This window comes from Amphiura filiformis, chromosome 13, assembly GCF_039555335.1.
Source record: "Amphiura filiformis chromosome 13, Afil_fr2py, whole genome shotgun sequence".
In the NCBI taxonomy this organism is placed as follows: Eukaryota; Metazoa; Echinodermata; class Ophiuroidea; order Amphilepidida; family Amphiuridae; genus Amphiura; species Amphiura filiformis.
The window spans coordinates 41,332,190-41,358,398 of record NC_092640.1 but is presented as its reverse complement, the minus strand read 5'-3'; the positions used below and the strand labels follow the sequence as shown (position 1 = coordinate 41,358,398).

Sequence of the window (26,209 nt, the reverse complement as noted above, 5' to 3'; positions counted from 1 at the left end):
AGAGCTAACTATTATCCTATTCTGTCGGCCGGACATCCGGGCTATCTCTAGTCTCGGGCCCAAACTGCATGTGGCTCACGGTTTGTTGTGAACAACAGAAACCGGCTGTGAAGGAGGCTACATAGCGATGTTGCTGGAGTGGCATTCAATTTCGGAAAAAACGACACTCAACCATGGAATTTAATTTTAAGTTTGTCAGTATATAAACGGTAAATCAAGTAAGTTTCTTCCACTCTGAAGACTTAGAAACGGTTGTTTGATTCCACTGACTATTTGCGATCCAACTTTACATAACACCAATGTCAGAAATCATCAACAAAAATCGAATCAGGGACTTGTTTTCACTCGAACATCATCAACCGGAAGTGACGTGACACGGACCGACAGAATAACAGTTATTCCTTGTTAACTATTAAAGACACGGTTTAATAGTTTGAACCTTGAACTTCAATTTGAAATGGAATCGGGCCACTGAGAGATAACAGTGGAGGAGTATAGACCCCATTACTAGTAGCATATCCATCAAAAACTGTTTGCTCGGAAACGCATTTTGTCCTTCACGTACGCCACTATGTGTTGCGACCGACGAATTGCATGGAAATGCAACACTCCCAGGGTGTTTAATAGACCCCACTTGGGGGTGTTGGAGAAGATCCACTTAAGACTAAATATAGTATGTAAATGGAAATAAATTGACCCCATTTAAATGTTTCCACTTTCCTTTCCCCATATACATGTGTGTCCCACAACAGACTTTATTAATATTGTAACCACTGCATAAGGCAAATTACATCATCATAACCATGATTTGGCACAAAAACAATACAAGCATTTCTTCCATCTTAAACATGGATTTCTTCTTAAAAGTATATCACAATTTTAATTTTAAAGTTTTAAAGTTTCATACCACTGTTACTATACATCTACATAATGGCCTGTTCCAGTTTAAATCCATGACCTTAATCTCCTGCACAAGGGGTGCGGGTTTCAAATGGAATCACCAATTCAGGTAACTCCATTTGAAATTCACACTCCCTGTGTGGGAGATTAGGGTCATATCTTCCATGGATTTCAACTAGAACATCCCAATCACACTTCCTATATATATTCTAGAAATACCACTCTTTTTTTAATTGTTTATATTGCAATTATCTAATTTTGTCCCAAACTTGTGGTCCAGGAGCACAATACTAAAACATAAAGGCTGCAAGCCCGACAAGGCTGAGGCTGTCCTCCATAGTAAAGACTTGCAACTAATCGAGTTGCAATATGGAAGAGCCCAGCAGGATACTAAATACAGTTATGGTCCTGGACCACAAGTTGCAAACAAAATCACATTTTTGCTGTTTATATTTGGTTAAGTAAGTAGTATTGCACAAACTCCCTATATAAATATGAAACATGAATAAAAATAGTCTTCCTCTTTTTAACGACTTTGTGTTAAATTATATTGCTTGTTACATAAATAGCGAATACCCTCTGTAATATAAAAATCTAAGATATCTTGAGAAACATCTAAATAAAACACCAGTCACCTGTGAACTACTAACAGAGATACGTTCAGATATTTCAGATGCCCAACAATTAACTATGCAATGTGAAGTCTCCCACAAAATGAGCATAAAGTCGCAAGTTGGTAGTTTCAAGACCCCCGACTGCTGAATTGATGTTCTTCTGACCTGTCCAAGCAGGAAAGTGCATCTCAACTTTCCTGGTCCAAGGTTGTTGCATGTCTTCATGAATGGGGCACACCATGCATAATGAGGCAGTCACATCTTGAAGGGCATGATACTTCAAACAAAGCACGTCATCAAGTCAGTAGCCAGGTGATCTTGAAACTACGAACTTGCGACTTATTTCTCATTTCGTGGGAGCGGGTCAAAAATGTGACCTATTCTGATAAAACCTGTTGGAGATAATTACATGAATGGGTTCGGCTCACCAATGTTTTAAGCATTTTTACTACCAAGAAGCAAGAATACATTATTTGGGTGTAAAGGATAATTCTGCACCCCTTATTTCAAAAATATTAAGACTCCTTTGTTAATGGCAAAAATCTTTTTGTGTTCAAAAAATATTGCACCATGTCTAATATAGTTACTATGGTTACTTGTGTTTTTTTCTCCAAACATGTCAACTCTTTCAAATGAACGAATAAAGCCACTCCTACTACAAGATAAAAGTACACTGTACCCTTTTCATTACATTTCACTACCTGGAGAGAATTGATCAAAAATTGAATTCCCTCCTGAGGTTCGTAAAGATCTGTCAATGAGTTGACCAGATCACAAGGATGTCATTATAGCTAGAGGCAGTATACTAGTAACATAAACGGGTCAATGAGTTACATAAAAATGACCATGTGTGGTATTTGGTTCCCAGGAAGTGAGTTTTGCCTGAGGCAATTTGTGGTTAAATGTTGATCCCTCACTACAAGAGTTATTACTGTTGATTTGGTTGAAAAAGGAGGTCATGGTCAAATTTCTCCAGGTAACAAAATGTAATGTGATATTGGCAGAAAAATATCAGCTTATAAATTTCATGTTTTTGACCACCATTGTGTTATAGTGTATTTAACAGTATATTAAAAAAATTATGTACATGAATATTAATCTCCTTAATTATGATAAGCTTACAATGGCATGTATAAAATCACAGCAGGCAGGACTGGGGCAGATTATGACAACTGATTGGGAATGTCTCAAATTTGGGTTACTCCAAACTTTGCTCCAAAATTCGAAGCACAATTTGGCTAAAAAGTATCTTTCCCAGAATGTTTTATTTTGTGGAATCATATTCTGGAAGGTAGGCAGTCATTTCCTCAGGGATAATTCCCTACTTTTTGGTATGGAAAAAATAAGCACTTTTGGAAGTTATGGAAGGAAAAAAACCCTTTTACCTATTGAAATACATGTCTCGTCGACATTGTGATAATACAAACATCTCTTGATAAAGGGCATGGAAAAAATGGGACCAGATTGTTATTGCGAAGGACTGTTATTACGAAGGATCATTATTCCAAAGGTTCATTTCTCCAAAGGGTCATTACTCCATATTTACAACAAGGTTCGTTATTTCAAAGAGTCAATACTCTGAAGGCTTGTTTCTCCTTAGAGTCGTTACTCTGAAATGACCCTTCAGAGTAACAAACCTTGTTGTAATGACCCTTCCGAGCAATGAACCTTCGGAGTAATGATCCTGCGGAATAACAAAACGACAGAATAACGACTCTTTGGAATAACGGTCCTTCAAAATAACTAAATGTAACCAAAAATTAAACCCTTTGTAAAAATATATACTCCTGCATTTCCTATGTTTGTCAGAGGTAAGTGGCATGTTCAAATGAGAGGAGGACACATTATGGCTCTGCTTGGCATTCAGTGACATACACACCAACACTGGTTATTGTGGCCACAAAATCTTGACTGGAATTCTAAAGTTATGACAATATTACAAGCCTAATAATTACAATAGATTATGTGTACAGTGTTATAAAGTAAATACGATCAAGAACACAATGTTCTCGTATAAACATGATGGTTATTTACTCTACTGGCTCTATCTTACAATAAAAATCAATCTAAATACAAAAATAACCAATCGCATGGACAACCGAAGGCCATAGATTTATAGTTCAAAACTAATTGAAAGTTGGCTTGAAAACCATTGGCAAACTTATCGGCACTCAGCAGAGGTAGCCATTATTTGATCCAATATATTACTGGTAGTGCTCAATATTGAGCCCACTTAGCCTTTTCAAAGCATGATCTATACAATACAGGCTGTATCAAAATGTTTTGTACCCATCAGTTTTTGGTATTTATTGACAAGACTGTTCTTCAATATGTAACATTGGATCTTCTTGAAATGCCCATGATTTATAATTTTATGACTTTTCATAACATTCATCTAAAAATAAGGTAGTCTTGTCAATAATTACTGAAACCTGATTGATATCATTTTGATACACCCTGTAGGAGGATGGTACTTTAAGTTGGTAAAAACCAGTTTGTGCACAGGTCGAGCGGCTGATTTAGCATGACAATCAAGGTACAACAAAGGAAAATCACATTTTTTAAAGAATGTTACATCCTATTTCTTTGGTTATTATTTCATGAAAAAAAAATGCTTCAAAATCTACCTCGGGTATAAACAATTGCTAATGCCCTCAATACTATCAATGCACCTCCACCTAATTAATAAGACTATATCTGATTTGTGCAGTACCATCCTATATTGTGTTGTACATACCTCCAAAAGGCTAAATTGAATAATTTCACTCCCTTAGAAATGTTACAATAGATATAATAATCACTGGGTAAAACACACAACACCAGGGTTTTATAATAGTATCAAAATATAAATCGCCAAAACTTCTGCATTACATGTATATAAAACTAGTATAAACACCTTGGTTTAAAGCCTCAAAATACATGACCAAACATACATGACTAAAATGAATATGCAACATTGCCCAACCCTAAAATACATTATATTGCCCATCGCTATACACATACACAATTCAAACCACAGAATGAAACATATTACATATAGCTTTGTATACTGACTATACTGATTTGGAATCAAATTAATAGCACAGAATGCAAGAATGTATAAGTCAAATTCCAGATTCTGTCTTCAACTTGTGCCCCTGGAGCTTTTCTGCTGGCTTGGATTTTAGCGTGGTGTAGGTTTTCGACTGTCAATCACTGCGTTGTTGGTTCTAACCTTGGTAATTCCCTTAACTTTGACTTTACTTTAACATTTCTAAGCCAGATAGGGCTATGTTACAGCAGAGCAGAAAGCATTCATTCCAAATAGAAGAATCAGTTTTACATTAAGATAATGAAAATGCCCCGTACGTTTTAAGTAAAATTGATAAGCTCCATGCACACAGCATGTTGACAAAGTCTCAAATACGCCACTTTATGACATTCTTGTATTCTGGCGACCACATGAATTTATACAATGACAGGATGTTAAACACAGGGTCCAATATTTCTACGACAGTCCAAAATATGAGAGCAAAAATACACAAAATAAACCTCTTCCAAGAGCACATTCTGTGCTCATTATAAGCACATTCTGTGCTCATTATAAGCACATTCTGTGCTCATTGGGGACACATTCTGTGCTCATTGGAGCACATTCTGTGCTCATTATAAGCACATTCTGTGCTCATTATAAGCACATTCTGTGCTCATTGGGGACACATTCTGTGCTCATTGGGGGCACATTCTGTGCTCATTATAAGCACATTCTGTGCTCATAGGAGCACATTCTGTGCTCATTGGAGCACATTCAGTGCTCATTCAAGCACATTCTGTGCTCATTATAAGCACATTCTGTGCTTATTGGAGCACATTCTGTGCTCATTATAAGCACATTCTGTGCTTATTGGAGCACATTCTGTGCTCATTATAAGCACATTCTGCACTCATTCGAACACATTCTATGCTCATTATAAGCACATCCTGAGCTCATTCGAGCACATTCTGTGCCTCATTGGAGCACATTCTGTGCTCATTCAAGCACATTCTGTGCTCATTCTGGTGCATAGTAAGTAAACATTGGAGCTACCTATACAACTGATTTATTTCTGACCATTCCCTGACGGCACAAGTCACCGAAGATGTAGTTTACGTCTGTGTGCACTCGTATTTCTTCGTTTATCCTGCACAGAATTAGCCTAGCACAGAAATCGTCCCTTGAAGGATTATATAGACCACTTGGAATGTGAGGTCATTGCCCGGCAGTATGCGCGACAATTATGGCAATTTCCATTGTTCTTTGCAGTGCGCGCACGCATTGTAGTTTGCTATAAATCACCGCCACATTTCATATAGTACAAGAAAGCCATTGAACAGTGTAGCGGCTCATTCAAGCATATCGATAGACGAGTCCCTCACCTTTTTTGATAAACAGTGATGTCAAGTGGTCTATAGCTTTATTCTATAAGCTGCGTAATTCCTCAATGGAGTCTTTACACTAGTCCAACTCATGAATATCTTACACCACGGATACACTAATTTCCTGGATTTTTTTTTTCATTCAAAATAGGGCAAGCTTATAGATGAGGTGACTTCTGACGTCAATGCCTGGCAGTATGCGCACACATCATCACAATTTCTATTGTTTTTTGCCTGGCAGTATGCGCGTGCATCATATTTTGTTCAGGGCTTGTGTATTTAAAACTCCCACCACATCAGGCTATTGAACAGTGTAGTGGTGGCATGGGGTTCATTCAAGCATATCGATATACCAGTCCCTTGCCTTAGTTGATTAACATTGATGTCAACTCATCTATACCCAAGGCATAGAGTTGTATAGATAGCCCCAACTTTGAACCATTTTGGCAATAGCAGAGATTGAAATTTAATCCAAATCTCAAAAGGTAAGTACATGTACTTAAATTCCCCATAGTTCCAAAACATCTTTTAAAATGTCCAATTAAGTTTTGACAGAGAAGACGGAATTTATGTGTAAATTATTTTGATCTTCGCAGTCTCTAAATAATTAAGCCATACACATCATATACGACGTATGTGACATGATCAAGGGGAATGAGTCAATGAGGTAATTTTCAATTAAAGGTTTTTACATAATTTTCTGGCAGTTTATGAATACTACATTTTGATGCAAACCCCATTAAAATCAGACATCTGGTTACCAAGTTATGAGCAATTTATCAATGGCTGAAAACATATAAAACAAAAGAATTTGAACACTGTTTTTGCCAATATCTCAAAAACAATACTAGTGACATCCGACTAATTCCACTCGATCGTGTCACATATTTCATCCTTTCTTAATTGTTTGTCTTTTGAAAAATATTTCAAAATATTCAATTTAATAAAAAAATTTAAAAAAATGAATGAAAATGAATATATTTCTTGTTATATGTATTCAAAACAGTCTTGGAATTGTTGCAACCGATATCTTATTTTCCCCTCCTTTACATGTTTGTCATCTGAAATAAGATTTCAAGCATCAACATGTGCTGTATTATAGTCTATATCTACCTTGAGTCTCCGGCACTAGCTTTGAAGTTCAGCGTGTTCTGCGTTATCTTAGAGTTACTTTGTGCGTATACATACTTTTACGCACACAATCAATGTGCCACATTAGTACACGCAAGAAACCATGCTAAGCCAATGCAGCAGACGCTGAACTTCAAAGGTGACTGGAGGTAGATATACAGACTGTAATCCAATGCACTTATCATTTGAGGCAATATACTAAGTATTAAAGAATCACACAATGGGTTATTCCATTTAATACCCACACTACCCCTGTGGAAGATTTTGGAAATATCTTCCACAGGGAGGAGTATGAATTTCAAATGGAATTAACACATTAGCAGCTCCATTTGAAACTCTCTCTCCCTCAGGGGAAGATTCAGGTTGAATCCTTCTCAGAGGGGGTATGAAATTAAAATGGAGCTGCATAATGCACCCATTCCATTTGAAATTCATACTCCCCCTATGGCAGATATATGTCCAAAATCTTCCACAGGGGTGGTGTGGATTTTAAATGGAATAGCCCAAACCTGGAAAAAGCAGTGGGCACACTTGTATAAACTATTCAAATGCGTGCACTATCAAATTAAATTGGAGAAACGAGTGAAACATGCATGCAATATATGTGAAGCACAGACTATTACCTTGTATCTCACCCTTCCCCGCTCCTCACGGACCTACCGAAAACATGGCTTTGTCCAACATTGAATGGGGAGGGGAGGGCAGAGATACACCAAAAGACAGCCAAAGTGTGTCAACATTTTATTCAAGGATTGTAGGTACCATGCAGTCATCACTATGGTGTATGCCCAGGAGGTGACCTGGGGACTGCAGCCCAACAGCCAAAAAAAACAACAACATGCAAACTTACCACATTGAGCACTTTTGGGATTGGAGGTTTCTGGGCACACCTCTGATCATTGGAAACTAAACATTACATGCAGGGACTGCCTTTTGAGAAGTGCGAGAGCAATCGCTCTCTGCTGCTCTCCTTAAATCTGATATAGGGGATGGATTTTAGCTCTCCTTAGTTGATCATTCTCTCTTTACATTCTATTGTAAATGCTCTGAACAGCTCTCCTTGAAGGCTCCGGAAGAGCTATTTAATGCTCTTCTGCAAATTCCAAAAGACAGTCCCTGTACATGATTCTTAATGACTAAATCATACAGTGACAATTACAATGAAAGTCAACTGGCCAGGTTTCCCAGTTCACACAAAATCTGGGCTCTAGGTATTCGGTTCAAACCCTGCTATCTATCTATACCCTTGGTCCGATTATAATCATCTGCCCTGGATGGAAACAATAAAAGTGCTAAGCTGATGCGTATACTTATCAGTAAAGGCCACTTTCGCAGTAAAATGAAGACCCAACTTTTATAAGATTACCCTGCTGATCTGAAAGACATGATGCTCTGTAAGTGGCGAGGAGGAGCGCTGGTTTAATGGTATATTGCCATGGTAGTGTCCGTGGTATTATCCTGCCAGCCGTCGTAATAAACAGTAGGAAAATGCCATGCCAAAAAACTGGAAGAGAAACACACATTTAAATGATATATATCGTATTTACTCTATTTAATAAACGCCCCTCCCAAATAAATAACCTTGGTTTATTCTACAAACAATTGATCGAAATACAGAAATTTCAAAGCCATGTCATAGGAGTAAAAGCTTAAAATTGGTGAATGTTCAAAGCACAAAACTGGATGGATAAAATGAATTGTAAACTTAAACTTCCATACAGTTCATTGCCAAGTTATACACCAGGCACAAAAAGAAACTCCTTGCTGTTCAACAATCAGATAACTTTGGATTATTCTGAATACATTTTGTTAATTGGACTTTGATTTCTCATTTGACACCCTGTTCGTGAAATTCAAACAAGAATTGACCAATATATGCGTCTCCAAAGTCTCAAACCCGAAAATCAAAAGTTGCAATTTCAACAATTTTCAATGGGAACGCATCATTGCATTGAACACAAGCACCACGGGCTAATCAATAAAACACAATTGAATCATCAAAATTGCAACCTTTTATTTTTGGGTTTGAGGGTTTGGAGGAGCATTTCTTGGTCAATTCTTGCTCGATTTTTATGAACAGGGTGTCAAATGAGAAAGCAATATTTCAGAATAATCCAATATTATCAGGTTGTTGAACAGCAAGGATGACTACAACTGCAAGTTTCTTTTTGTGCCTGGTGTAGTTCGTATTTTCTGTAGAACTATTTTTGCATGAAAATGTAGTAACAAATGTAATATCGCAGTGATAATGTTCTATATCCTATAGGAGAGCGTGGCCTAGCGGTTAAGGCGTAGGACTGTGAATCCAAGGGTCAAGGGTTCGAATCCCAGGTCCGGCTCTTTGTGTCCTTGAGCAAGGCACTTCACTCTACTTGCTTAGTGCTCGGAGGGCACTTTAAGCTGTCGGTCCCGTGTACATGCATATTTTCTCACATTAATGTAGTGTGCACGTTAAAGAACATCACAGGCTATTCGAAAACAGCAGGGGATCATTCCGGTACTGTTGACTGTACTTCAAAAGTACACTCATCTACTCTAGGTTCCAGAGTAAAAAATAAGTACAGCTTGTCTGTACGCAGTGCGATAATACTCATACATATGAGGGAGGCACTTACAAGGAAGAAGAAGAAGAAGACTGGGAGAAATCATCACAAATGCCTTGATATGGGGATCCACAAAGCTCATTCCAAGGAAATTTGGATGGAAATCTTGTCTCTCCCAGTAAAGCTGAATTTCCCGTTTTTCCCAATGCAACAAAAGATGCTTTAACTCACTGGCTCAAAACCAATCGCTATCGCTCAGCGATGTACATGTAGTATAAATTCAGCTTAAGAAATATATGAAGAGCTTGGTTTCAAACTGCAAGTTTCTTTTTGTGCCTGGTGTAGTTAGTATTTTCATGTGTAGAAGTATTTTTGAATGAAAATGTAGTAACAAATGCAATATCGCAGTGATGATGTTCGGTATCCTATAGAGAAATCATCACAAATGCCTTGATATGGGATCCACAAAGCTCATTCCAAGGAAATTTGGATGGAAATCTTGTCTCTCCAAGTAAAGCTGAATTTATACTCCATCACTAATCAACGAACAATTGGTATTTGGCACAATGAGGAAGTAGCGTTTTTCCCAATGCAACAAAAGATGCTTTAAGGGGGTACTACACCCCTGTGGTAAATTTGTGACCATTTTGCATTTTTCTCAAAAAATAATAAAACACTGGTAACAAAAGTTTTGTATATTATTGGGGCAAGGAATCCAATTACTACACTGAAATTTCAGTGGATCATGACAAGCGGTTAAGTATATATGATAGGAAATGCGGTACATCCTAGCGGTAACATATTTCTTATCATAAATAAGAAACCGCTTGTCTTGGGTCACTGAAATTCCAGTGTAGTAATTGGATTCCTTGCCCCTATATAAATATACATAACTTTTGTTACCACTGTGTTATTAGTTTTTTAGGAAAATGCAAAAATAGACTCAAATTTACCGAGGGGTGTAGTACCCCCTTAAGAAATATATATTGTATTAGTGCTGAGTTTTGAGATATTTTCTCAAAATATCAAAACTACCTTAAGAACCACTGATCCAATACCAGGCTTGTTTGTACCCATTTTAATGCATTTGTCATGCTGATTCCAAATATATTCATGACAATTTATAATTCTGAAATTTTTGAAGTTAAAAAAAAAATTGAAACTTGTCGTCTGCAGTCGACACTAGATGTAGCCCCATCCACAAAAGTGTAAAGGGTTTTGAGCAAATGATCGATACACATGGTTATATACACACAAGTATCTCAACCCCATTAGCTCAGTTGGTAAAGTGCTGGACTTTCATGTTTTCAAAAGCACTCGATAGTATAAGCACATATGCTAACTATGGAGTTTTTACAGCTTCCATTTAAAATCCACACTACCCCTGTGGAAGATTTTGGAAATATCTCAAGTTCCACAGGGGAGTATGCATTTCAAATGGAATGAACACATTAAGCAGCTCTGTTTGAATTTCATTCACCCTCTGAGAAAGATTCAACTTGAATCATCCCCTGAGGGAAAGTGAGTTTCAAATGGAGCTGCTAATGTGTTAATTCCATTCATACTTCATACTCCCTATGTAGAAGATATTTCCAAAATCTTCCACAGGGGGAGTGTGGATTTTGGGGTACCTCAGGGCTCAGTCGTGGGTCCTCTCATATTTACTTTGTACACTAATGGAATAGCCCATTCACAGACTCACCTGAATTATTGATAAAACAATGCCTACAACAGCAATGATAACGGACAATTGTATCGCTGTACCAAATATGACGTTGTAACAGCCCTGTGAATAATCACAAATACATAACAAAATGGTTACAGTTTCTGGCATAGAAGAACGGACAATTGTACCGCTGTACCAAATATGACATCGTAACAGCCCTGTGAATAATCACAAATACATAATAGAATGGTTACAGTTTCTGGCATAGAAGAATGGACAATTGTACCGCTGTGCCAAATACGACATCGTAACAGCCCTGTGAATAATCACAAATACATAATAGAATGGTTACAGTTTCTGGCATAGAAGAACGGACAATTGTACCGCTGTACCAAGTATGACATCGTAACAGCCCTGTGAATAATCACAAATACATAATAGAATGGTTACAGTTTCTGGCATAGAAGAACAGCAGTTGCTAACATTGGGCTATTCCATTTAAAATCCACACAACCCCTGTGGAAGATTTTGGAAATATCTTCCATAGAGGGAGTATGATTTTCAAATGTAATTGGTCAGGGTTAATCATTTTGAAACCCACACTCCCTCTGTGTTATGGCTTTAACTATTACTTCAACAACTGGAGTGAGTATTTCATATGGAAGTTACCCAATTGTCTATTCTATTCTAAACTCATACTCCCTTTGTGGAAGACTTTGGCTAAATCTTCCACAGGGGTAGTGTGGATTTTAGATGGAACAGCCCATTTTGAGAGTGTGCATTGCGTAAACATGGAAGTGGGGTCCTGATAGGCTGATTCAATTGTCTGAAAATCAAAACAACAACCCTAATTGGCCAATTACTTGTCCACGCCTTGGACGGCGCAGAGCAGCGCTCTTGAAAGGAACTCAAAGCTCCATGTATGTCACTCATTAACAGCGCAATTGTGTCAATCTGAGCACGGGACTGCCGTTCTTCTCTGAAACACAGTGTAGTAAGTCTAGACAACCACAGCAGCAACTTCATGCACATGTGATATGATCCGGGCCAGTGAAATGGCAAATCTACTGGCCCTGCAATAAATTTACTGGCCCAGCTTTTTCCATGTTCTTCTGCAAAAAGTGCAAAATAAAGAAGCATGTTGCAATACGACTTATAAGTCAGAGACTACTACCAAACTTAGCATGTGTTACTTGTATGTTAACATTTATTCTGTGCCACTTACGGGGGTACTACACCCCTGTTGTAAATTTGTGACTGCTTTTGCATTTTTCTCAAATTTCAGTGACTCGAGAGAAGCGGTTCAGTATATATGATCGGAAAGGAGGTACATTCTAGCGGTACCTTATTTCTTATCATAAATAAAAAACGCTTGTCTTGGGTCACTGAAATTTCAGTGTAGTAATTGGATTCCTTGCCCCAATAATATACATAACTTTTGTTACCAGTGTGTTATTACAAAAATAGTCACAAATTTACCACAGGGGTGTAGTCAACTAGTATCCCCTATAAGTCGAGCAAACCTTATCATTTTAAACATTTTAATTGTTTTGTACTGAGTGTACTCAATGTAGAGAGTGTAGTCATTAACACAAGTTCAGTCAGTAGTCATTCCTTCATCTAGTTCCAAAAGTTCACAAAGGATCAAGTATGCAGTATTTGCGGTATCATCAGATAGAGCACAAAAGAGCTTGAGTAATACATATAGGCCTACTATTACCATAAAAAGCGACCATTTATTTCAAATTTGATTCCAACTCAAGGATAAGAATAAATAGATGAAAAATCATTAAATAAAAATATAAATTACACACAGGTGGAGCAGAAACTGTGTCCAATTAGGCTAATGAAATTAAATTATTAGTTTCCCGTCACCCGCCATCATAACTTTTTCAATTTGACCAAAACTTCCATTATTTTCATATAAAAGTAAATTATCTGCAAATTGAGATGGAAATAATCAAAATTGAAACTCTCAAAATGTGTGACATCCCTGCTGATCATAATCAGCAGTTTTCTTAGTTGTAGGGGTACAGGATGTGGTAAATAATGAACATTTATTGGATTACCTCATCATGTTTCTAGTGATTACAAAAATTGCAAATTTCTTTTCATTTTAATAAAAACAAATTTGAATCTTTTCTCACTCTGTTGCAAAATGTCTGTAATGATGATCTTAGCATGAGCAGGTCTTTTATCAACAATATAGGTAATAGCCATATAAATGAAACTTTTGACAATAATGAAATTTTCTAAAATAATAAATAATGAAATCATGACCTCATATTTCACTGAAAAAAATGTAACAAAACTAATCATTTCATTTCATTAGCCTTATGTCCATCTCTGATTAAAGATCTATCTTGTCTCTTCTTACATTATCAGGCTCAAAAATCTACTCCCTATTCCAGAAAAATACAGCACTAATTTTTTGGGATTAAAAAAATATTATCAAGTTCTGCCAATTTAATTATATCTAATTCCTAATCCTTTAGTTATTCCTAACCGCAAGAAAAGTCAAATTTTAATATTTGGTCAATTTTTGGAAATAAGGGTCAAAAACATGCATTTTAGGGTGTTTTTCAGTATGCTGTGACAATCAAGCCCAAAGACTTGTACCAAGACTAATTTCAGTTTATGCAGTCTAATTTTTGGAAAAGACATTTTCATTCTGATAACCGATAATTTAATTAAAGAAACACAAAAAAGTGAAAATTATAGCAAAATTTGGGCATATACTCAAGATTTTGAATGCCGTCTTTGAATATGTGACTCGATTGTCAGAAAATATGCTGAAAATGTATGTTGTTGGCTCTTTTTTCAAGAAATTAGTCAATAGTGATTTTTCTCTTTTATTGCCAGTTAGGACTAAGTAAAGCATTAGGATTGAGCTATGTTTCATTTGGCAGAACTGGATAATATTTTTTTAATCCCAAAAATTAGTGCTGTATTTCTCTGGAATAGGGAGTAGTGGCCCGCCGGGTCAGCAATGTTGGAAGTTTACTCGCCCGAGGCAAAATCAACTGGCGTGGGGCCACCGCTTAGATCTGTCCATGGTATTGGGTATTCATAACTGTACCTTCAGTTACGAAGGGTTAAAACTTGAGTGAAATGGACCCCGGGTGTAGATGCTGGCTTCAGGGTTGCCAAACCCGCGATTTGGTAGTCTAATTGGGCGACTTTTGAAGATTTTTCCTGCGACTTTTGACAATTTCCTGTCCCATAGAAACCAATGGTTAAGAGAAAATTTGGGCAACTTTTCAACATTGGCTCCCGCGACTTCCGATAGTTTCACTGCTCCATAGAAGCCAATGGTAAAGAGAAAAATTGGGTGACTTTTCGATTATTTGACCCGCGATTCGGGCCGACTTACCTGGTTGTTTATATTTGTGTACCAATCAATATTCTGTCTGTCCTGGCACATTTGCAGATTGACTATTTTATTATTGGACTCTGTGCAGCAACTCTCCGGTACCCTGACATTGCTTGTTAGGTACCATAAGGACCTGGTGTAGATGAGTGCTGCATCTGTTGCGTTACCCTTAAAACCACAGCATTCAAACTGAAAACAAAGAAATAGATGTACTAAAGTTAATTTTTTATTACTTCCGTGGTCCGAGCTGTGTGCCAAACGTACATGAGCATACACACAGAAGAAATAAACAATCACACTGATTGGTTGATCAACGCACTTGACAACAAGCCGGTTGACCCATTGGTTGTCAGCGCGGCGCGTAGTAGACGACCTTGTCACTTCTACGCGATCGCAATTCACTAGCGCGTACCCAGACCACGGAAGTAATAAAAAATTAACTTTACCATCTGTCCAATAAACTTAGAGTCTCGGTTTTTATTACTTAGTTAACAATACGAGGGGGTATCAAAAAGTTTTTGAAATCACCCAGAAGTGAAAGAGCTATATCAATGAAATTTTGTCATAAACTGTAAGATTGAGAAAATTGAGGCAAGCAGCGTCATTAAGATCCTGCTTTTGAAGGGTTGCAGTGCCTAGAAAATCGATGATGAAATGAAAGTTATCTTCGTTGCTGATTGTGATATGTCACTGTTGCTTTTTGGAAAAGGAATTTTTATTTCATCACAGATTTTCTGGGCACTGTAACCCTTAAAATGGAACTTAATCATGCTACATGCCTCAATTTTCTCCATTTTTGCTGGTTATGCGGTTACATAGGCAGGTACTGACATCTAGCACCTGTAAAAAAAGTAAACATACTTATGCGGCCATTTTTGCACCATAGTGTACACAAGGACCAGTGATTGCACTGACAAAATTTCATTGATATAGCTCTTCTTGGCGATTTCAAAAACTTTTTGATACCCCTCGTATATAATGTTTTCCAAAAAAGTCATGAAAGAAAAGTTGTTAGTGACTTTCAGACCTAAGAATTTTTTGTTCCAAAGATATTTGATAACATTCTAACCACAAATCTATTGAAATTTGAGCAACCTCACGGCGAATTTGAAAATGATCTGTGAAACCTTGCGTGCCTTTTACCAAATACGTAATTGGACGGTTCGATTATTAGTCCTATGGATGTGACAGTCAAATAAGGAAAACCATTTTCGATCAATAGTGCATGAAATTATTGATTGGCTCCAAACAAAGGATTTGAACCGGTGTCCTTCACCGTAGTTATGCAGTGCAGTCCATTCAATTAAATGTTGTCATCAACCTATTTGATCGTAGTCATACGGTACACAGGTGTAATTTAGATGTCGTTTTTAAAACATTGCACATTCTGAGCACCACGTAACGTATGTGCACAGACTATTTGTTCCAGTGGCAGCACCACAGGTCGGGCGGGGTTGGGGGGTCATGGGGGCAAACACCCCCAGTCAGAACTCAGTAAAACCCAAAATTACGAAAATTTCCACTTTTTTCTGCAATTTTGCCCCTGAAATTCAATTTGCCCCTCAATGCCCCCGAAAAAATTCCTGGGCCCCGCCACTGATTTGTTCCACAGTCTGGGGCCTAAAATCATATCATATATTGAACCAATCAGAGATACGACAAGAATAGTCAGTAGGAGAAGATTAAGTTTAAAATTGTTAGGCTAATGAAAGTCGATTCCTTGTTTCCCGTTACCGTACTCCGCTCAAAACCAATTGCTGGCCAAATATTTCATTATTTTGAATAAAATGTTGATTTCTAACAAACTTTAATACCAATTAACAATTGTGGTTTTAAATATATCATACATCTCTTTCTGTTGATTTTCAGGGATTTTCTTTGCAGTAGGAGCATGGTATATGGTTAATTATGAATTAATAATGAATACCTACTCACTTCTCTGTCCCGCACTTTTTGATCTGCTGTGATCTCATCCCGTAAAAAATATTGTGAAACTTTTGATAATAGTTGTACAATCACCTTCATGTGGTTGTATTACATCTGTAAACTACAAACTGTGATTTATCACATGTATACATGGGTTTACACCTGTAACAGATGCAATAATGAAATGGTATGAAATAATGAATAATGAAAAATGAAATGGTCACCTACAGTCATGAAAAATTGTGTAACGGGAAACTAGCAATTGACTTTCATTGGCCTTATGAGAGCTAAAAGCTCTAATTTGATTGGTTACTAAGATGGTCATAATATCCTGTAACTAACCAACGAGGGGCTCTGTTCCGTCTACTCACCCACCACTGAATATAATTCCATGCTGCTGTTAGATCCTCTTCTCCTGGTAAACCATATTGTTCCATAACTCCAATCTCAAGGTTATCTTCTATATAAAATTCAGCCTGAAAATGGAAATGAACATTTCGAAACACTATCGAATTTCGCTCACAAAATATCTTGTTTTGTACAAAAATTTAAAAAAAATAAAAATAGGGATGACAGTCCCATAATCCAAAACTATGGGTAGTGAACACCACCATTAGGCCCAAAAAAAATAATTGTTTGTTTGTCCTCCACAGCTTTGAAAGAGGATGTGCGGGCAGGCAGATTTTTTTTCTTCGGATTTGGCGTATTCCTGGACCTAGCTAGAGCTAAATGCTACAATCATTCATGGTGACTTAAAAAAAAAAACCATTTTGTTTCTTAAATATGCAGTTAAATTTATAATTTGTGTTCATGTCATAGTCTTTTAATGATTTCAAATCCAATGTATTTTGAAGTCACTAAAAATAATAGACTGACATGAACACAAGTTATAACTTTGCATATTGAAGACACAAAATGGTTTTTTTTGGGGGGGGGGGCATTTTTTTTATTTTCAACCATGAAAGATTTTAGTATTTAGCTCTAGCTAGGTCCAGAGATACTCCAAATCTGAAAAAAAAAAATTGAATTTTACTTATTTTTATTTTTAAAAAAAAATAGAAAAAAAAAAATATTGGTCAGGCCTTAATCTGAGGAGCGGGTGGTGGAAGACAAACAAACAACTTTTTTTTTTGGCCTTAAATTAAGGTTTGAATTTCGTCCAATATTTTAAAACTCATAGCAAGAGCAATAAATATTCAAGCGTAGAGCATACAAATTGATCATTATTGTGTTTTGGATCCAATACATGGACTCATACAACTTACCTGAGTGTAGAATGCCAAGGCAACAACACCAGCGATTTAATTCTATCACAAATATGAAAATTAATGCAAGAAAATACTGCAAAAGAGAGAGAAAAAAACCAGCACCAAGTAAATATTGTGGCACAATCGATATACCCAAGTTAGTTCATTATTATGCTTTGAGAATCTGCCATCCTATACTTTATACACATTTTTAAAAACCAATTATTCTGGATATTGGCGACCAATTTCACCTGAACACGGAGGTCTCTGCATCAGCTTGCAGTCCACGATCACCATACATGTAGCGAATAGATATCGTAACACACATTTTTGACCAAAAATCACATTTTTGACCAAAAATCACATTTTTGACCAACATCACATTTTGACCAAAAATCACATTTTTGACCAAAAAACAGATTCTCAAAGCATAATAATGATAAAATTGAATGGATCCTTTTGCACGATACACAAAGATATTGGTCTCGCTGTGAGTTTAAAAGATATCGTGCTCGGCTATCGCCTTGCACAATATCTTTTAAAACTCACAGCTCGACCAATATCTTTGTGTATCATGCTCAATCCATCCAATTTTATATCATCATCAATCAATTAAAGGTAGGCGGTCTGATAATTTTGAGGCCTGTATGTACCAAAATAATCCAATTCCCAAGTTTTGAGGTAAATTGCAATATTACATGTATTTAGGCCAACAAAAAAAACAAGTTTGTTTCATGTAGCGCGTATAACGCTTTTTTGACGGCTTATTTTGCACATTATTTGAAGACAATTTTTTTCACTATTTGAAGAAAAAAAAACAATTTCGCATTTGACTTTTTTGACCTGCTGCAAGAAACAACATGTTTCTTTTGGCCTTATAAGTAACAAGAAATGTCTTTAAAAAGACAACGCCATGGATGAAGATCACGTTTCATAATTTTACAATGTGTTTCACACACAATGGTCCATAGAATGGTGTGTGGTATTACCCACTGACCTGAACTGAAAATGGAACATTCAGGCCAAGTGTTTGAATAGTTGGTATATGGTTACAGTATTTGATTTACCTGGATTAGCATTGCAAAATGCTACTCACAATTTTGGAATTGCTACTCAAATCTGAAAGTGAGTAGTGATTCTGGAATTCTTGGTTTTGGTAAACCTATATAACTATGAGTTTAAAAATTGTAAATATTTCATGTAAGTCTAGATTACCAAAGATGAATAGAAAGTTATGACATTGTAAACAACATGGTGCTTGAACAAATCTCACCTAATAATATAGAAGCTAAAAGATAAAATTTAATTAAATGAGAATAGCTTGTCGATAGTACTTTTAAAAGTCAGAGTATTTTTAATTCAATGCACATAGTACAAAGCAGTATTCAGACTTTTTATTGTATGCGTACAATATTGTATGCAACATATCTACGTTGTTTAATCTATTGCCATTCTATTTCCAGTAATATTTAAGTTCTAACGAATGTTTGATGACGTAAAATCGATAATATATTTCTACTAGATATTACATGTAACATATTATCGATTTTTCGATTCAAACATTCATTAGAACTTAAACATTACTGGAAATAGAATGGCAATAGATTAAATAACGTAGATATGTTGCATACAATATTGTACGTACAATACTCGGAGTCTGTGGAGCGCTTTAGACTATGCCATAGTTGATTTTTGATGAATGAATTTATGTTATATAATCATTATGAACGCATTCAGTTGAACTCCATATTATACTGATATTATTTTATTACATCAAAATACTAGTAAATGGTTATGAAAAAGTTTATTAATAGTAAAGTATAGGCCTATACATATACGTCTACAGGCTTATTGAATGCTACATATTAGAATGGCACTTCAATACTGAACAGTTCTAATTTTAGAATCTACCAGTTTAATAATCACAAAAGCCCAAGTTAAAAATCGACTATGTACATTGATTTTTTAACAGGACTTTGACCGGGGACTTCGTCCCTAACACACACTGTCAATCATACTTGTTTATCAATCCAATTTAACCGCAAACGCAAAGCCTGTACGTACAAGACGCGCTCATGCTCCTAGTACACAAATAGTTGTGTACAGTGTAGATATCAATGGTAAATAACGGCACGTGCCCAGAGGATTTAAACCAGAACGAGATCTAGGCGACCAATCACAAGCCAGATCCATTTAAAGATGCATTACATCATGGCCAATTTTAGTAGGCCAGAAACCGACAATCTCATCCATATACAACCGTGTTAAACTTGTTAACCGCAATCGAAAGTAAGTAGTCCACTTGGGAAGCCAACAAACAGAGGGAGTACGGTGACTAAAAAGATCAGATGTGAAAATCTATCAATTGTGCACAAATTAATTAAATCAGAGTTTTAAGAGTATGCACAATGGGCAAGTGGACTACGGAGAAGTCTAACATGTATGATCAATTTTAGCTGTGTAGTAAGGTAAAAATAATCTATTTCTCTATTTTTGTTCAGTGATTGGCTGAAAGTGAATGTATGTGACACAATCTGGTCCATGGAGACCAAAGGAGGCATTTTTGAAAATTGAGTTATTATAATTATTTAAAACTTACACCAACATTGACCTAGTAGGCCTATCATATATAATTATACTGAAAAGACCAAAGGTCTGGCATACTTGGTTCTAAAGTTCTTAAGTTTTGTGATGTCTAATTTCTTATGTATTCTGTTGTTTTTAACTCCATATTTTTGCCTTTATATTCAATTTCAAATTTGCTGCCTTTGGCCTCCATGGACCAGATTGTGTCACATACTATGTTTCATGTTTATATCCAGGGCTGGAAATCTGGGCTTGCAACTCTTAAAAAGTGACAAGCCCAACAGAAATTTTACAAAAATAAACTTTCAAATTAACATTTAACATTGAAACGATACATACACACTGTTTTTCCACAGGAGATTTATCTTTAACAAATAACTGAATTGTATTCTTTTGATTTGAAAGAATTACATTTTCATTATTGTCATAACAACAAGCTTCCTCTATAGACGAATCCAAATCCACACATTCCTACACCTGACTAGCAGCCTTTAGTTGGGTAGCCGTCGGCTACAATGCGCCTAAAATGTGAAATGATTCGGCCTTGGCAGAAATTTTAAACTGCATTCCATCACCCGTTTCACACCTTCCGCGAAAACACAGGTACAAAAGAATGATTAAAGTTTACAACACAATAGGCCCTCCCTTCGGCAAAACACATAGCCTCGGTTCGAGGCTTCTGGGGATGGTGATTTTTTTTTTCCTTTTTTTTTTTGCTTCTCGATTTATTTTTTAGTCATGTGTCTTCATATCCTGTCCACCCACCTCTGATCTGTACATGATAATATCAGAGTCTAGAGGGCAACAAGAAAGAATTAGAAGGAGCCTATAATACACTGAGAACTTTACAGTGTTGTGAGTAAGACATAAAAACTGATTGGAATCAGCAATTTTCTCTGGTTATTTCTCAGAACCATGACAACTAAGAGAGGTAGTAAATCTCAACTTTGGTTACATATGGGAAAAATAAAAAATGAAACAAAAATGAAACAAAAATCACATGAGTTTCCTTGTCTGGTGCACTGTTCACCTCTCTTCCTTGTTGTTCTTGACATAGATATCAAACTTTTATTTTTGGAAAAAATTTAACAAAAATCACATGATTTTACCACAGTTTCCTTCTCTGCTCAAGTGCTCACCAATCATGCTGTTCATCTTTCTTCCTTGTTGTTGTAGATATCAAAAGTTTTGGATAACCCACAGAATTAAAACCAGCTAGAGAACCAGGACTCGACCGCCATCTTGATACAGGCATGGAGCAAAAATTGGGGGTATTCGGTTTCCCTCGGAATGCACTCGAGGCATTTGTTGTCATGCAAGCGCGACATGGATGATGGGCGCATTTGAGAGACGACTTGACGCGACCTGTACGCTGAAAGTACCAAGATGCTTCAGTTGAGACGCAGAATTGTTTTCGTTTGTCTCCGCGCACCGTCGGCAAGGACCCGAATACCCCCAATTTTCTCCCCATAGCTGACGGCTCGATTGCACGTGGCGGTATGGGGAGTCCCGGTTCTCCTTCTCTAATTCTGTGGGATAACCATATTTGGATAATGAAGTTTTATGCATAATCAACAGGTGTCAAATACCAATTTGTCATAATCACCACATTTTATTTAGGAAAACATGAATACTTTACTGCCTTCCCAAGAAAAAATGCAGTATATGCTTTGTAAATAGCAGATGATACTGCCTTCTACTTTGGAAGCAGAATGATTACAAATATTTACCATATTGTCTGTACTAAATGTTCAACCTCTAATAAATGCCCCCTCCCCCCTTAAAAAAATGTCATGCCATATCGTGCGAGTATGTGCGTGTATTTATAAGCTTAAACCAACATGCAATCATGTCAGTGATGATCGCTAAATTGCATGGACAAACAACGACTGTCCAGAATCTGTTCCTGCGGGGGGCTAAGAGGGGCTTTCAGAGTTATGTGGGGAACTGCTATACCCCATGATAAAGTCTAAAGAGACCAGTGGAATGCTAGACATATATGCACAATCCTATCAGGTATTTACAAAAAATCAAAACATGTTTTCAGATGTGAAAATTTCAAAGAAAAAATTTAGTAAAATCATGGGAAAAAACCTGTTGAATTCTGCACGGTCTTGAAAATGATTTTTTAGCAATAGATAAAATGACATCATAGAGGTATTTAATTGTATCCAAAAGGTGTAGAAACATTACAAATGAAGTAAAACATGCAATTCAAGATAGAAATGGAACTTAAATTTATCAAAAACGGTAAAAACTGAAAAAGTTGATTTAAATCAGTGATTAAAAAAAAAAATCATTGATTTAAAATTAAAATTGTGCAACCCTGATTATCTTACCCCGCCCAGCAACATTTTGTTCTCGTATTTGGCTCCACAGCAACCGACGAACGCCACCACCACAACTGCAATTCCAGCGACCATAAGTATGTAGCCAGCGTATATAAATTTACCATTACCCATCAATACTGCTACGTGTGTGCTGACGGGGAAAATGACGATGAACAGACCCAATGCTAAGGCCATAATCCCACTCACCTATGGATAAAACACAATAAAGCCACAAATTATGAATGCTCTTTTAAATGAATTTGGTTAATTTGGTCAAACATGCTTATTGGCACATCATAATACTAATTATAGAGAGTTTGTCCGTCTGTCCGCGCGCTGTCGCGAACGCGCAGAGCTATCGCGTGCTCACAGAGCGATATCGCGGAGTCAACGGGCGTATGTGCGGAGTACCGACGGCCGGGCACAGTGTCGGTCTCGGAAAGCATTACAGAGTGCATGTGACTAACAGGTGCGCTACAAAAAGTGTTGTTCAAGTTGGGTCTTGATCACTGAGTGACGTAGGCATATATATCATATAGTAGTTTAAAAGGTCAGGGCAGGTATATGGGTAACGGCCATTAGAGATAGACCTATTACGAGAGCCACCCAACCCGAGAACCGCAAAATCTAGTTTGCTATGTTTACACATGTATGTCCCAACTTACACTTAACCCCCATGAGCACTACCTGCTGATCTAACATTGCCTCAGATTGGTCAAATACATGATATCTTCACTTTTCACCAATCAGAATAGAGCTTTGCAAATAATTCACCCCAATTTTTTTTGCATAGTGAAATTATTCTAACAATGTTGCTGATTGGCCCAATTGATAATGAAAACTTCTTTTTGGCCAATCGACAGGTACATGTAGTTCTCATGGGGTTAAATGGAATCAGCCAAATTTGTTGTGTTTGTAGGACAATACAACAATTCTGAATTAATGTCTTAATTTGTCATCCACATCACATACTGTTGTATCTCAAAAGGCTGCCTTGTGTGATTGCTAAGTTAATTTTCCAGTGTATCTTATCGCAATTGTTTGGCAATAATCAAACAAATCACACAAGGCAGCTTTTTGTGAATTTTAAAAAGTTAATTTTGATGCCTTATATGGTCAATATCTCGAAAAACAAGGCCAATATCCAAAAATAAAAAAAGTTTCTGGAATGGAGTCTTAATCCAGAGAATCTCTGGTTTTAAGTACCAAAATCTGAAAATATGTGACATTTTACCCCTAGAAACATTTAAGTAATCAAGAATTTTGGCTGTTTTCACCCCTAAATATTTTTTTCACACGCGTGTCCGCCAAATGTAAGTCAATGCTTGAATGCTGTCTTAATCTAAAGAAAACAACAAAACAAATGTTTTGGAAAGAATGTTTTCTTGTTATGATGTACCAAAAATGATCTCTTTGTAATTGTTTTACAGCAAACATGTTATTTAAGATTCCTTGATGTCTTGCCTTTAAAAAAATATTTTACAGCCTGTCTCAAAACAAATTGTGCAAGTGAAAATCGCCCTCTCTGGTAATTAGAAAATACCGTTGTGACATAATGCTTACATCAACGTCAAGGGCGTAATCTTAGCTCTCAAATGCTGTTTGTTCTGTTCAATTTGCTTGTTTTAATCTCGAGATATGTTTAGTTAAAGACGAAAGGGTCAAATCACAATTGTGCCACTTTTACTAGGGAAGAGGGCTTTACATGTAACAGTGATAGGATCAAGTTTATCAAGAGTTCCTTCGTGAAATCAAAAGAATGCATCAATTACACAATACAAACATTTTTTGACTGTTTTTACTGTTTTATCATGATGCAGGAATGATGATTCTCTTTTTCCACTTAAAAGAGATTAAAAGATAAATACATATTTCACATTCTGCTGTAAAAGTTAAATACATGTGCATGTCAATGATTTTATCATGGTAAATACTGTTCTCTTAGTCACTTTTAAAAGACATACATGTAGACAAACAAATATTGCGCACTTATACATGTTATAGGTTAATGAACTTGTTGGGACAGATATTAGACAAAATAATGCATGCGTGCTGATGTTGATGCTTCTATAATGCATGTGCCCCGAAAGGGTTCACAAGTGCATAGATGCATCAACATCAGCTATCATTGATTTATGTGTACAGCTCTATTCTCTAGTAAAAGTGGCACAATTGTGATTGTACCCTTTCATTGTAAACATATCTCGAAATTGGAACTAGCAAATTGAAGAGAACAAACGGCATTTGAGAGCTAAGATTATGCCCGTGACGATGATGTAAGCATTATGTCACACGGTATTTTCTAATTGCCAAAGAGGGGGCACTTTGCACTTGCACAATTTTTTTTTGAGACAGGCTGTATATGTCTTGCATGAATAATTACAAAGTTATGGCACTTTTACTACATATGCATGGCTGAGACCCGGCCCCCAACTCAACACAAAAGTTGGTAACCATGAGAGTTTATAGCGCAGTAGCGAGGACTGCGAAAATTGGCACAATAGGGGATATTTAATTTGACTGTGAAATCAGTAAAATAGGGGGGTAAATTTTATGAAAAATCATTTCAAACGAGGTGTTTGAAAGATTTGGTAACCCACATGGTTACCAACTTATGTGTTGAGTTTTTTGTTTTGTTTTTTTACTTTTTAAGCTATAAATATCGTTTGGAACTTTTTTTTTTTTTTTTTTTAATTTATTTATTTTTTTAAATTTCATTTTTTTTTTAAAAAAAAAATAAATAAAAAAAGTTAGGGTCGGGCCTAATTTTAGGGTAGGTCGGGTTACGCCAATCAAACAATTTTTTTTAGGCCTTATTAAACATATAACCAGAAAACCATCTGGACAGTCATTACTAACATAATTTCATACTTTTGTACATAGACTAACAAAATTAGAATCATGTTATGGCTTTAAAAATATACTGGCAAAAATACCACTTAGCTTTACTACTCCTACATTGTATACTCAGTAAAATACAGCACTATTGTCTGTCCAATTAACTTAGACACCCAGTTTTTATTACTTATTTGAAAAAATATCCACTTTCAAAGAAAGTCATTAAAGAAAAGTGTTAACATTCGCTGAGACCTAACGGGATTTTTGTGTTTCCAAAGCATTGAGTGAGAGTTTACCAGAAATTCTATTGAAATTGGAAAGTTTTTCTCAACACTTTAAAAATATCCGGTAGAAGTTGGGTACCATTATTTTGGAAGGTCTCATTAGGCCAAAAAAAAATTGTTTGTTTGTCCTCCACAGCTTTGAAAGAGGACGTGCGGGCGGGCGGATTTTTTTTTTTTAAAATTTTTTTTTTCCGGATTTGGCGTATTTCTGGACCTTGCTAGAGCTAAATGCTACAATCATTTATGGTGACTTAAAAAAAAAAAACATTTTGTTTCTTTAATATGCAGTTAAAGTTATAATTTGTGTTCATGTCATAGTCTTTTAATGATTTGGTGGACTTTTTTAATTTTCAACCATGAAAGAGGTCCAGAGATA

At 36.3% G+C, this 26,209-nt stretch overlaps 2 protein-coding genes across 2 annotated transcripts in view; both read right to left on the bottom strand.

Annotated features, from left to right (window-relative positions):
• LOC140168367 (CD63 antigen-like) overlaps nucleotides 1-26,209 on the bottom strand; it is a 227,967-nt gene that overhangs the window by 114,336 nt on the left and 87,422 nt on the right. The gene's annotated exons all lie outside the window — the stretch shown is intronic.
• Nucleotides 5,967-26,209, bottom strand: part of LOC140167668 (CD151 antigen-like) — a 33,382-nt gene continuing 13,139 nt past the window's right edge. Inside the window, 7 exon segments of the mRNA XM_072190967.1 lie at nucleotides 5,967-8,544; nucleotides 11,286-11,369; nucleotides 14,623-14,811; nucleotides 16,920-17,024; nucleotides 17,814-17,849; nucleotides 17,851-17,883; nucleotides 22,721-22,918. Coding sequence (XP_072047068.1) covers nucleotides 8,494-8,544; nucleotides 11,286-11,369; nucleotides 14,623-14,811; nucleotides 16,920-17,024; nucleotides 17,814-17,849; nucleotides 17,851-17,883; nucleotides 22,721-22,918 — 696 coding nt within the window. The 3' untranslated portion in view covers nucleotides 5,967-8,493.